This window comes from Diplotaxodon limnothrissa, linkage group LG14, assembly GCF_057381915.1.
Source record: "Diplotaxodon limnothrissa isolate DT_005_m linkage group LG14, D_limnothrissa_male_GT1.1, whole genome shotgun sequence".
Classification (NCBI taxonomy): Eukaryota; Metazoa; Chordata; class Actinopteri; order Cichliformes; family Cichlidae; genus Diplotaxodon; species Diplotaxodon limnothrissa.
The window spans coordinates 36,949,512-36,963,181 of NC_140609.1; the positions used below are offsets into that span (position 1 = coordinate 36,949,512).

A 13,670-nucleotide genomic window follows, 5' to 3' on the forward strand; every position below is an offset into this window, starting at 1 on the left:
CAGTAAAGCGTTTGAGCTACAGGATCCCTGAACGTCTGCTAATATCCCTGAAGAAGGAAATCGACCTCATGTTGTCCTTGAGCCATCAAAGAGTGAGTGGTGTAATCCAGTGGTCCTGGTGCCAAAGAAGGATGAAAGCATGAGGTTCTGTATAGACTTCAGGTACCTAAACTCAATATCACTGTTTGATTCATACCCCACACCACGCATTGATGATTTGCTGGAACGGCTGGGGAAGGCAAAGTACTTGACCACACTTGACCTGTGCAAGGGATATTGGCAGGTGCCACTAACGGAGCGATCAAAGAAGTTGACTGCCTTTCGAACACCTTGGGGTCTCTTCCAATTTACAGTGATGCCATTCGGGCTGCATGGGGCTCCAGCAACCTTTCAGAGATTAATGGACCAAGTACTATGTGGTTTCTCAGATTTTGCATCTGCATATCTTGATGATATTGTCATCTACAGCACCACATGGGAGGAACACTTGGAACATCTGCATGCTGTCTTCGACCGTCTTGGCACTGCTGGGTTGACGGTGAACCCCTCTAAGTGTGTTTTTGCCTCTGCTGAGACTGCGTACCTGGGCCATGTGATCGGGAATGGGGTGATCAAGCCTCAGGTCAGTAAGATCCAAGCCATTGAGTCTTGTCCTCTCCCACAGACAAGGAAGCAACTAAGATCCTTTTTGGGCATGGCAGGCTTTTATCGTCGGTTCATACCACGATTCTCCACCAGGGCAGCTCTACTAACGGACTTGATAGGCATCAAGTGTCCTAATCAGATTAACTGGACAGAGGAGGCTATAGCAGCTTTCAAGGACATCAGTCAATCACTGAGTAGCGAACCAGTTTTGTACAGTCCAGACTTTAATGAGCCCTTTTTCCTTCAAACGGATGCATCTCATAGGGGTCTGGGAGCAGTGCTACTTCAAGGTTTGGAAGGAGAACGTCATCCTGTTGCTTATATCAGCCGAAAGCTGTTCCCAAGAGAGGTTCGATATTCAACAGTGGAAAAGGAGGCCCTTGCAATCAAGTGGGCCCTTGATTCCTTCAGGTACTACCTTCTTGGAAGAGAATTCACCCTGGAGACGGATCACAGTGCACTTCAGTGGATGGAAAAGATGAAAGATAAGAACGGAAGGATCACAAGATGGTACCTTGCTCTGCAACCTTTCCGGTTTGTCATCAAGCACATTCCTGGGAAGAACAACGTTACCGCCGACTTCCTCTCTCGCTGTACCAGCGAGAGTCCTGAAGAGGGGGGGTGTGTGATGGCAGCAGCCACACAGGGGTAAATTAGTCCATTTTTCACTTTATTATTTTGCTTTGCAGTATTCTTCATTAATATAATTCATTAATCATTTGGTTAAACCTAACACTGGTATTATGAGGCAGCATTGTATGGTTTTTCTAAAATGTTTTGTTATATTAATTATGTTTCTCTTTCTTTGAGTTACCTGGGTTTGGGCGGTGGCTGTTTCCTGTCTGGGCAAAAGGCGTGGCTGAGGACTCTGGGGACAAAATGCCTGCTCAGCAGGACCAACCATGGGCTTACCAGGAGCAGGGGTGTTTTAGGTTTAGTTGGGTTATTCTGTGCTTAGTTAATATTAGTGTGTGTTTTTGTTTTCCCCCCTATTGTGTTCAAATGGTTTGGCCAAATCATTATAAAAGCTACCCTCATGTGTCTTTTTAATTAGGTCAGTTTGTGAGTTAAGTTGTGTCTCACTTTGTTGTTTAAGTTTTGGAAATTACTTTTTGTAGAGTTATATTTAGTTGACCTGTTTTATGGGCCTGCTAAGTATGGTTTTGAATTTTGTTAATTTTGGACTTTTTGAGGGTTAAAATAAAGAAAACCCTTTTTGAAGATATTTTTTTTGCCTGTGTCCTCTTTGCTTTGGCTGCTTGGTCCCTCACACAGGCCATGCTCATGAGACAGAGAGGATCAACGTTCACTGTGTGCAAGACAGCTCACTGATACAGAAATCTGCAGATACAGAAATCAATAAGTGTGTTGATGTACGCTGATTATTACCGCGTGATGGTTGTTTTTGGTAGCGTTTACATACAGTGGGGCAAAAAAGTATTTAGCCAGCCACCGATTGTGCAAGTTCCCCCACTTAAAATGATGACAGAGGTCAGTAATTTGCACCAGAGGTACACTTCAACTGTGAGAGACAGAATGTGAAAAAAAAATCCATGAATTCACATGGTAGGATTTGTAAAGAATTTATTCGTAAATTAGGGTGGAAAATAAGTATTTGGTTACCTCAAACAAGGAAAATCTCTGGCTCTCACAGACCTGTAACGTCTTCTGTAAGAAGCTTTTCTGTCCCCCACTCGTTACCTGTATGAATGGCACCTGTTTGAACTCATCATCTGTATAAAAGACACCTGTCCACAGCCTCAAACAGTCAGACTCCAAACTCCGCCATGGCCAAGACCAAAGAGCTTTCGAAGGACACCAGGAAAAGTATTGTAGACCTGCACCAGACTGGGAAGAGTGAATCTACAATAGGCAAGCAGCTTGGTGTGAAAAAATCAACTGTGGGAGCAATCATCAGAAAATGGAAGACATACAAGACCACTGATAATCTCCCTCGATCTGGGGCTCCACGCAAGATCTCATCCCGTGGGGTCAAAATGATCATGAGAACGGTGAGCAAAGATCCCAGAACCACACGGGGGGACCTGGTGAATGACCTGCAGAGAGCTGGGACCAAAGTAACAAAGGTCACCATCAGTAACACACTACAACGGCAGGGAATCAAATCCCGCAGTGCCAGACGTGTTCCGCTGCTGAAGCCAGTGCATGTCCAGGCCCGTCTGAAGTTTGCCAGAGAGCACATGGATGATACAGCAAACAAGCTAAACTTAATCCTTCATTTTCATATTAAAATGATGAAGATTAAGGTTCTGTTTAAACTTTAATTAAACTTTAAACTTTTGGGGAGTATTCAGGTGAACTTAACTGGGAAAATGAGGTAGGAATGAAACGAGGAATCTGTGATGTGGAAATTAGAAGAAAGGAAGTGACACAGCGAGGAAATAAATAAATAGGGAATAAATAGCAGTTGTAGCACTGGGAGTTTTTCTGTTGCAAAATAGTTTTTGGATTTCAAATCCAGAAGTCCTTTTAGATCATCAGTAAGGTGATTTAATCAAACATTTAGGTGCTAAGAGTAACGTCAGCAGGCCTGAGAGCGGTCCAGGGTTAGCTGAGGTTTCTGTTGTCACGGTAGCTTTGAGTTATCGTTTCCTCTTGCACTTTTTCTGCCCTCATCTCCGCCTTTTCCCCAGCAGTGAAAGTGAGAGTTTGCTTTGCCCAGTCAGCAGGTAGAGCCAGACCACTGCAGTAACTGTACACAGGCAGAAAGAGAGAGGGAGGGAAAAGCAGTAAAGAAGGGAGAGGACTGACAGGCGAAGGAAGAGGTAAAGCTACCGTATTTACAGAGCCATACGCAAATAATAACAGACTCTTATTATTTGCTGTCACTTCAGTTGTGTTGCTGTATATGGTTGGCTGAGTGGCATTGTACTGTGTGCAGTGCTTTTCTGCTTAGCTTACACACTGGCAGTGTATCTGATCCAAGACTTATTGACCATCTTTTACCTTTTTTATAATAACTTACTGTCATAAAAAGGCCGTATATGCAGATTCAGGTATTGACTGATGATATTTGACACAGTTTGGAGGTATATTTAATGTCAGGCTCTAATGTTTTATACATTCAATGTGAATTTATAAATCATATTATCTTTAGCATGAAATGTTAAAGATAATAAGTGTTTTCTTACTTTCTAGTACCTTTTTAGAGAAGAAAGCAGACTATTGAGACACAGTTTACATCACAACAGACAAATCACTAAAAAGGTTGTGTGTGTGTGTGTGTGTGTGTGTGTGTGTGTGTGTGTGTGTGTGTGTGTGTGTGTGTGTGTGTGTGTGTGTGTGTGTGTGTGTGTGTGTGTGTGTGTGTGTGTGTGTGTGTACAGTGTTGCGGCTAATGACTTGGGTAGCAGCTGATTCCAGGGTGCCATGTCCCCAATTACCTTGGATCATGTCACTGTGATGTGATTGGTTGAATGGCTGTCACTGTCTCCTATCATCAGGCGTTGTAACGGCCAGCGTGTTGTCCTCAGGAGGCACACAGAGCCGTGTGTTTTTAACACCCAAACCCTCACCTCATGTCATATTTCTCTTTGTTCCTTTGCTTGTAGTTTTTCTTGCTTTGCTGTTTCTTTTTCAGCATTCGGGAATAAAGTCGGGGCTCAGACCTTTGCTCCATTTCGTTTCTTGCATACATGCTTTGTCACTTGACATCTTGCACATTTTACTTATTCACTGCTTAGTTGTGTCCATAAAGTTTATTTAAAATATCAGAGGTACAGCTGCAGGTGGACAAGAAATAAGCTAACCAGCTCTATCTTAATCAGGTTAACTGGTGGCCACTCAGAAGCATTTTTGATTGTTTACAGCTTGATTTACTTTTATTAAAGTGAATCCATTTTGCTTAATTCTGGCACTGATTTGTTTGAAGTATTTTTTTGCTATGACAGGAAGAGAGTGCAGAAGGGTTAATGCACATAAAATGGCCTGGAGCAGAATTGAACCTGGGCCCCTGCACTGGTATTTTGGCATATAGATTTCTTGCTCAACCCACTGAACTACTCCAGAACACAGCAACAAATATTCAGTGAGGCTTTGCTAGAGTAGCTTTGCACGATTCTTGTACTGGGCCTTGGTGCACTCTGTCAGATCTGTGTGAGGCAAACTGTTGTAGCTCTTCTCCTTCAGGGCTGTCATCACTTTGAACCTGCTTTTTTCTGCTTCTGATATCCTGATTACTGCATTTGTCAGAGACCTGAGTGTTTCCATCATAGGAAAACTTTGGCCATGTTTAATATGAGAATGCACCATTACAACTGTGCACATGTAAGAGAAAATTAAGGACGTGGAGTCTTTAAGGTGAACCTATACTTCCAAAAATGAAGCAGCAGCGTGTTTATATGAGTCTCTGGGACAGACAGAAAACACTAAACTCTTGGTTCGTCTTCTTCTTGTTCAGATCCAGGTGATCAAAATAGAGACGGAGGACAACAGAGAAACCCGCTCTGCCAAGGATGCGCTGCTGCTTTGGTGCCAGATGAAGACTGCAGGGTGAGCAGTGAAATAAAAACACAGAAACTAGAAGCTCAAACTGCAGATTTCATGATCATTTAGGTGTTATACTGTATATCTAGTCAGAATGTAGTGAGAGTAATTTGGAGCTCTTTAAGATTAGAAAGCATTTCTCCATGTCGCAGGTACTCTGAGGTCAACATCCAGAACTTCACCACCTGCTGGAGGGACGGCCTTGCCTTCAACGCCCTAATACATAGACACAGGTAGGACACACGTACACAGCATAGAACCAGCACTGTTAGTATGTGTTTTTAGTCCTTTTTTTAGATGCAAACACGTTACCAACAAAAAGACGAAAAATATTCACACACACATTTAAACAAACACGGAGAAGCGGGTGTGACTGACATGAAATTTTAAAATCACAACCATACACAAATTTTTGTTTTTTCATGTTGTGCCCTCCAGACCTGATCTAATAGAGTTCCACAAGCTGACACGATCCAATGCAACCCACAACCTGCAGCAAGCCTTTAACATCGCTGAGCAGCACCTGGGCCTCACGAAACTCCTGGACCCTGAGGGTGAGAGTCATGCAAACCACACTCCATGCTGCAATATCCAAAACAGTGCAAAACCTGCTGCACTCAGTAAGATAGACAACATTTTTCTTTTTCACAGAAATGGGAGACGTGAGATTAACTCGCGCTTCAAAGGTTCTCACAGCTTCTTTCAAACATTATAAGTTAACTGATTTTAAAACATAAAGCATGTAACAGTACCCAAAACTAGAACTAACGTTCAATTTTTACCAGAAAGGCCAATGCATATACTCATTCCATTATAATCTTTTTATGATGGATTAAAAAGACAAGGATAAAGGCTATGTAAGGGAAGTTTAAAATGTTTAACTCTTCTAAAATGTGTGGGCGCTGAAAATGTGCTCAGACTTTGTCCAAGTGTGCAATAAAAAAGCTTTTTAAACGTATGTAGCTTTTTTTTTTCCTTCTGTGAGTTGTGTGGAAGGGTGAGGCCATGAGATGGCAGCTGAAAGCATGTTTTTTCCCACACATTGTTTTCAGTCACGTCTTACAGTGAACTCAGAATTATGCAGGAGAGACATGCACAGATCTGATGTATTAATAAGACTTGAGCCATTACTCAGACTTACTCAGACTCTCAAATCTTATGGACGAGTGACCGTGGTGCTGATCTATACTAGAAACAATCAGATCCTTGTATGTTAAGAGGAAGGAGTGCTGGTCTTAAAGGTGATGCTAACTCTTCTATCTTTCCGTTTCTATCACCTCCCTCCTGTGCAGATGTGAACACCGAGAACCCAGATGAAAAGTCCATCATTACATACGTGGTTTCCTATTACCACTACTTCTCTAAGATGAAGGCTCTTATTGTGGAGGGGAAGCGCGTTGGCAAGGTAACGCACATGCTCTCCCAAATATGCCTACAAAACCTGCATACTGACAGCATCAGAGAGGAGATCAATGAGCCACTATTGCTTTAAAACATGAAGGGCAGGCAGTCTGAAACAAATAATATCACTGTAATATCACTTTACTAGCACGTGCAGACCTTAGAGGGATTTAAATATTATGATTCTTAAAGGGTTTCTTGGTTATTCCTGCCTTTTTTTGTTAGCCTCATACCTCAATCTTGCTCTCAGAATCTCCTTGCAACTTTCTTCTCTCTGAACCAGGTGCTAGACAACTGCATTGAGGCAGAGAAGATTGTTAACCGCTATGACGCTCTGGCATCTGAGCTCCTCGAGTGGATAGAGAAGACCATCGCGGTCATCAGCAACCAGAAGTTTGCCAACTCGCTGACCGGAGTTCAGCAGCAGCTGCAGGCTTTCACCACCTACTGCACTATAGAGAAGCCCATAAAGTAAGTTTGATGATTCTTTAAAAATACCAGATTAACATATTTTGTCATTTTTTTTTAACACCACATGTACAAACCCAATTTCAAAAAAGTTGTGACGCTGTGTAAAACGTTTGATTTGATTTGCAAATGTCTTAAACTCATAAGAAACGGTATAATTGGAAGAATTTGACGACAGCAAAGCATCTCCAAAACCTTGGGGCCAACTTCAAGCTGGAAAACAAAGTGATACTAAAAAGAAGCAGCTGGAGGAACAACACCAACTAATTATGTAAATATGTAATACAGTGGTCGCTTGCTATAACGCGGTTCACTTTTCGCAGCCTCGCTGTTTCACTGATTTTTTGGGTGCAATCTTGCATGTTTTTTTTAATTTATTTATTTTTTAACAGCGCATTGTGTTCTGCGTCCTGATTGGCTGTAGACCATTGTCAATCAATCTGGTGCCGTGTCTCCTGTACAGTACAGAATGTGTTCAGCTTGTCAAATTTACATAAATCTTTGATCGCTAGCAGTGTGACTCTGAAGTGCTTTACTGTATGTTTGTAAGGTTTCTCCCAACAAACGCAACAATGTCGACGAAACGTTTTGCGCCATCAAAGACAACTACGGTAGCCTTTGGTTTCATTCTATAATACTGCACTTTGTAGAAAAAAAAGGTTTGAACTTTGAGAGTGTTTAAACAAGAGAGAAAATTGTGAAAATGTTCATGCCTGTCTGAGAAAAGTGTATAAAGCGTGTAGTGAGGGGTTTTACGGTCTTAAAACATCTATAATAATTGGAAAAAATAAAGTTGGCTACTTTGCTACTCATCTATCACCTATTTTTGGAACATAACTCCCACGATAAACGACTGACCACTGTACCACATCACATATAGTAAAATAAGCTTCGGTTTGTGACCGCTACCAGTAACCTGGTGTGACCAGCTGTGATTCAAAACAGTTAATCTACAGCTTCTCAAGTGTCAGAATTAGTTGCTTATATCTGCTTTACTAAGTAATTTATTATTTATTAATGTAATTAATGCATTTAATTTATGCCAGTCTTGTGAAAAATATACTGTTGTGCTTATACCATATACGTTTTATGTTTCACCCTATTAGAGAAAAATAAGATTGCTGTGTATGTGTGTAGCTGTGTAGTGTAATTTTATGTGACTCCTACTAAAGTGTAGAGTACTAGACTCATGACACACACACACACACACACACACACACTTGCTATGATACAATAGGCCTTGTTAGGCTCTGGGTGACTTAAGCAGCTCACAGCCAGCTGTTGACTTGTGAAACTGGCACATAAGCAGATGTGCATACATATTAGTGGATATTTTAATAGAAGACTGTTCTCAGACTAAATGTAGACTCTCTGTGAGTAATTAATGAGCACAACCCTGGACAACAGACAGAAACACGTCTGTCAACAAGCTTTCGTGCTGTTTGAGTGATTTTTTGCTGAGATGACTGCGATACTGTGACACTGACCCACCAACTAAAGCTTCCTGCTTCTCATCCAGGTTTCAGGAGAAGGGTAATCTCGAGGTCCTTCTCTTCACCATCCAAAGCAAACTCAGAGCCAATAACCAGAAACCCTATGTGCCTAATGATGGGAAGCTCATCTCAGACATTAACAAGGTCATACACCCATAAGCTGTGTTGTTTATATTTTATATACAACATTTAATCCTTTCTCCAACACTGTTAATCAGTTTGTCATTCATCTTCTAGGCCTGGGAGAGATTGGAGAAGGCAGAGCACGAGAGAGGTGTAGCTTTACGGAAGGAGCTGATTCGCCAGGAGAAGCTTGAGCTGTTGGCTCAGCGCTTTGACCACAAAACCACCATGAGGCAAGCCTGGCTCAATGAGAATCAGAGACTCGTATCGCAGGTAGGGGGGACAAATGTCTCAGTGTATTACTGGTACTTGTTTCATTAAATCTAAGATCACGACTTTCTTTGTTTTCCCCTTCGACTTCAGGACAATTTTGGCTATGACCTACCAGCAGTCGAGGCAGCGATGAAGAAGCACGAAGCCATCGAGGCAGACATAGCCTCATACGAGGAAAGAATTGGCGTGGTTGTGGAACTCGCAGCAGAGATGGAGGTGGAAGGATACTACGATATCCGGCGTATCTTGGCACGTAAAGAGAATATCCTGGGCCAGTGGAGTCTGCTGAAGGAGCTGGTGGCTGGGAGAAGGACCCGGCTGGAGAAGAATCTGGCCTTGCAGAAGACCTTCCAGGACATGGTGTACATGATTGACTGGATGGAGGACATGCAGGTACTAGAGAGCGTGAGAGACGTAAAATGAAAAGGACACTACACCTAAAATACGAGTACTGGGGTCAAAAGAAACTCTGTAACTAGAGTCCTACATACACTTCAGATTTTTCATGTGTGTATATAAACACAGATATCAAAATTTATTATTGAAACCCCTGGTTTCATCATTTCTTCTTCCATTAATTTCTCTCGCCTTTCTTCCCTCCCGTTGCTTCATTCCTTTCAGGTCCAGCTGCTCTCGAGGGACTTTGGGAAACATCTACTAGAGGTGGACGACCTGCTGCAGAAGCACGGCCTGCAGGAGGCCGATATTACTGTGCAGGCTGAGAGAGTAGAGACGCTCAACACTGCTGCACTCAAGTTCACCACAATAGAGGGTACACGCATGTACACACACATTGTGTTGCAGTGAAAGTGTTTTATTTGTCTTTAGCAATGATTGGAAAATTGGTATTTAAGGCTTGGTGTGAGTAGGTTTATATCCTGTGTCTGACTCACGGTTCTAATAAATTTAATGCCGTCTCATTTTTACAGGTTACCAACCATGTGACCCACAGGTGATCTGTAACCGTGTCAACCATGTCTCTTCCTGTCTGGAGGAGCTGAAACACCTGGCAACTAAAAGACGTGCTGAGCTCGAGGAGTCAAGGAAACTGTGGGCCTTCTTTCAGGTGAGATGGGTCAGCAGGCTGTGGGGAAAATGGCGGGATTAACTTGCCGGGATTATTCCTAGGAGCCAGTATCTGAGGAGCTTGGATGCTTCAGAAAGCTTTGAACATTTTTTATGCCCCATGCATGTCTATGGGAGCAACCAGGAGTCCCCACACAGACATGGTGACAGTATGCAAACTCCACACAGAAAGACCCCACCCTGGATTCAGGCCAGGCACCACCAATCGCCCCACCCAATCATCAAACCTGTTCAGTTTTCCATTACAAATATTGTCCTGCTTTAAAACTTGTCTTTTGTCCTATTAGGAGCTGGAAGAGTCGGAGGCCTGGATCAGAGAGAAAAGCTCCATCCTGGGAGCTCAGGGCTACGGGAAGGACCTGAGCAGTGTGCTGAGGTTACTGCAACAGCACAAGACTCTGGCTGGGGAACTGCTGGCTCACCGCTCACTGCTGCAGGTGCGCGTTTTCAATTCTGCACCTGGTAAATGTACTGCTGTAAGAGTTTTTCTCCAAACTTCACAGACTTCAGTAAATTTATGCATTTACATTTATACATTTCTTTTAGTTTATCTAAAAAAGACCCATCCAACTTCTCCTAACAGAACATTTGGAGTTCACGTTTTGAGGATGTATCTGCTGGCCCACATTAAAAGCTATATCAGCCAATAGCTTTTATATGCTATTGGTTGATATTAATTTCATGTTCTCCTTGTTTTGTTAACTTTACTTTGAAGCACCAGGTGGTCTTTTTAATGAAAACAAGAAAGAGAACAATATGAATATGTTAGATCTAGGGTCTCCAGGTCTCTTGGTCTTTAGGGTTTGTTTGTTTTTCAGCCACATGCAAATCAAGCGTTTTCTCAAGCCAGAAGTGGCCATTTTTCAAATGAGTCAAATATATCTTTCCTCCTATCCAGAACACCATGAAGCGAGGGAAGCAGATTCTGAGTGAGAAGAGCTTTGGCACAGCGGGGATCCAGGAGCGCATCATGGAGGTTAAAGGCGAGTGGAAGAGGCTGGAGGACCAGGCTGCGCAGCATCTCAGCCACCTGCAGGAGGCGCTCAACTTCTTCCAGTTCTCCACAGAGACGGACGACGTCGTGGCCTGGCTGCAGGACGCTTACCGCCTGGTGTCCAGTGAAGACTTTGGACACGATGAGTACTCCACTCAATCGCTGCTAAAGAAACACAGAGGGGTCAGTGAAGCCATTGACAAACATCGTTTGCATGTAGTGGCACTGCGCAAACACATGGTGGCGCTGCCCCTGCGGTACCGTGAACAGGAGGTGGGTACGGGCGCAACAATCAAACAAAAAAAAGGATGTTTCACTTCCCATGTCTTTATTATTTAATAAACTTTTTGTCCGACCATCTCGTCCTGTCTCCTCTTCCATCCTCCTCTCTGCAGGAGGTGCAGGTTCGTATGGGAGAGGTGGAGCAGCTGTACACAGAGGTTGCTGAAATCGCAGTGCTCAGACAGCAGTGGCTTCACGACGCCCTCGCTGTGTACCGCATGTTCAGCGAGGTCAACGCCTGCGAGCTGTGGATTGACGAGAAGGAGCAGTGGCTGGAAAGGATGGAGATCCCAGAAAAACTGGAGGATGTGGATGTCGTGGCACACAGGTGAGGAGGAGGGGAAGGAGGACAGAATGGCTAAAGGCAGTTGGCTTTACCATCTCAGGCCTACCAAAGCTTAGCTGGGTGGTCAGTGTCTGTCTTGTTGTCTAAACTGTTACCAAGAATTGGCTGAGTCCAACTTTTGCAGTTCAAAACTACAACCCTCATGTTGCAGATTTGAGAGCCTGGACCAGGAGATGAACAGCCTGATGGGAAGGATCCTGGATGTTAATCAGATAGTTCAGCAGCTCCTGGATGGAGGTCATCCATCTTCTACAGAGGTCAGAGGTTGTCAGGACCACCTCAACTCTAGGTACTGAAACAAAAGCAACAATCGAAGTGATAACAGCTGCATCATTTACCACAGTAACAAATAGATGTGCCTACCAACTCACAGATGAACCTTATATTAGTAATATAGTTAATATAGTTCCTGTGTCGGCTGTTGGTTGGTTGGATTGGAGTGCTGTGACTTCTCTGTGTACAATTTCATTGCTAAGGCATTGAGAGTACAACGTTTAAAAATAAGATAAAATGTGATTGAGTGGAATAAGGTCAAAGTTACATTATTTAAATCAGCCCCAGTTACCAAAGTACAGCGCTGTAGTACATAACATACATGGTAGTACTGTAGCACTGCCATATGTGACAAACAATATTTATTAGTAAAGGTTCAAACTTCAGAAAATGAGCTCTAACAGCGTAAACATGTTTGTGGAGAGCAGCTTGCGAACTGATTGCTCTCTGTTGAAAAATGACTTGATTTTACTGATTTTACCAGAGGCAGGAGGAGGGGCGTAGTAGGTGGGTAGAGAGGAAGGTGGAGGGAAGTCAGCTGACACACAGGGAAAGAAGAGAAACACCAAGAGTGTGAATTGTTGTGGGGTTTGTTAACAGCTTTTTTTAAATTGCCGTCTTTGGGAGTTGAACCTGCCTTCTCATCGTAATTATGCGACATGCAGCTCTTACATCGTAGCAACTTGGAGCCATCCTCCCTCCGATCTCTGTCCACGTAGATCCTGAGATAGGATTGTGTTTTTGTTTTTTTGCTTAAATGTCTCAGCCCGCTTCATTGACCAGTTATGTCTGGCAGCAGAGTCCATGACAGCCGGGTGTTCGTGAGTCCGGTGACCTTGGCACGTGGAGAGTCGGTCTTGGGGTGACCATCTGTGTTGGCTTCCTCATTTAAGACGGGGCTGGCCAAGAGTCCCAAATTCAAAAACAAACATACAAGCAGTCATATTTATTCACCGCCTTCACTTGTATTGGTTAATAGAATTGTGTTCCAGTAGTAAAAGCCTAAATGCATAATATATTAACTTAATTTGATGATATTAAACACAGTGCGACTCTACCCAGCTTAAGTGGCACAAAGAACATCAGTCTATAACAGTAGGAGGGAAAATTCAAGGTGTATTTCTCTCTCTAAAGCACACGGTTGTCTAATCTCCTGACGTTTATCGTGCTTACAGCTCACTCAGTTTTACTCCCTCTGTCTTTCAAAACGATTCCTGATGTAATATCTACAGTTTGGTATATATCTATAAATTGTTAAAAAGCCAAACAAGAGTCAGCAAGAGTACTGATATTTAACATAACATACATTTAACACTTGCTAATAACATTTTATAAATACTACCACCACTACTACAAATGATTATATGGTATTTAAAAAACACGTCACAATACCTGTTTTAATTTAGTTTTAGTAGAGGTAGTAAGGTTTAAACACCTGAGGTCAACTATCCAACACAACAGCCAATGCAGGTGACGAACAGCGTGCAGGCAGGGTGGAGTGGGTGGAGACGTGTGTCAGGGGTGATTTGTGACAGGAGGATAGAGGGAAAGGGAAGGTTTACAGACCTGCTACGGTGTAAGGTTTGGGGATGGTAGCACTGACTAAAAGACAGGAGGCTAAGCTAGACGTGGCAGAATTAAAGATATCAGGATTTTCACTGAGATTGACCAGGATGGACGGGATTAGAAATGAGTACATCAGAGGGAGAGAGGATGTTGGAGGTGGAGTTGCCAGACAGGAGGAATAGGAGGATCTCAGAGGAGATTCGTGGATGCAGTG

At 43.0% G+C, this 13,670-nt stretch overlaps 1 protein-coding gene across 1 annotated transcript in view; it reads left to right on the forward strand.

The window, feature by feature from the left end:
- The window catches only part of sptbn4b (spectrin, beta, non-erythrocytic 4b), an 89,478-nt gene that overhangs the window by 10,813 nt on the left and 64,995 nt on the right, over window positions 1–13,670 (forward strand). Inside the window, exons 4-17 of the mRNA XM_085370287.1 lie at window positions 5,066–5,157; window positions 5,304–5,384; window positions 5,590–5,705; window positions 6,444–6,556; window positions 6,836–7,023; window positions 8,540–8,657; window positions 8,751–8,909; window positions 9,000–9,302; window positions 9,531–9,681; window positions 9,839–9,975; window positions 10,283–10,432; window positions 10,894–11,262; window positions 11,385–11,599; window positions 11,769–11,906. Of these exons, the coding sequence (XP_085226413.1) occupies window positions 5,066–5,157; window positions 5,304–5,384; window positions 5,590–5,705; window positions 6,444–6,556; window positions 6,836–7,023; window positions 8,540–8,657; window positions 8,751–8,909; window positions 9,000–9,302; window positions 9,531–9,681; window positions 9,839–9,975; window positions 10,283–10,432; window positions 10,894–11,262; window positions 11,385–11,599; window positions 11,769–11,906 (2,330 nt within the window). The remainder of the gene's footprint in view (window positions 1–5,065; window positions 5,158–5,303; window positions 5,385–5,589; window positions 5,706–6,443; window positions 6,557–6,835; window positions 7,024–8,539; window positions 8,658–8,750; window positions 8,910–8,999; window positions 9,303–9,530; window positions 9,682–9,838; window positions 9,976–10,282; window positions 10,433–10,893; window positions 11,263–11,384; window positions 11,600–11,768; window positions 11,907–13,670) is intronic.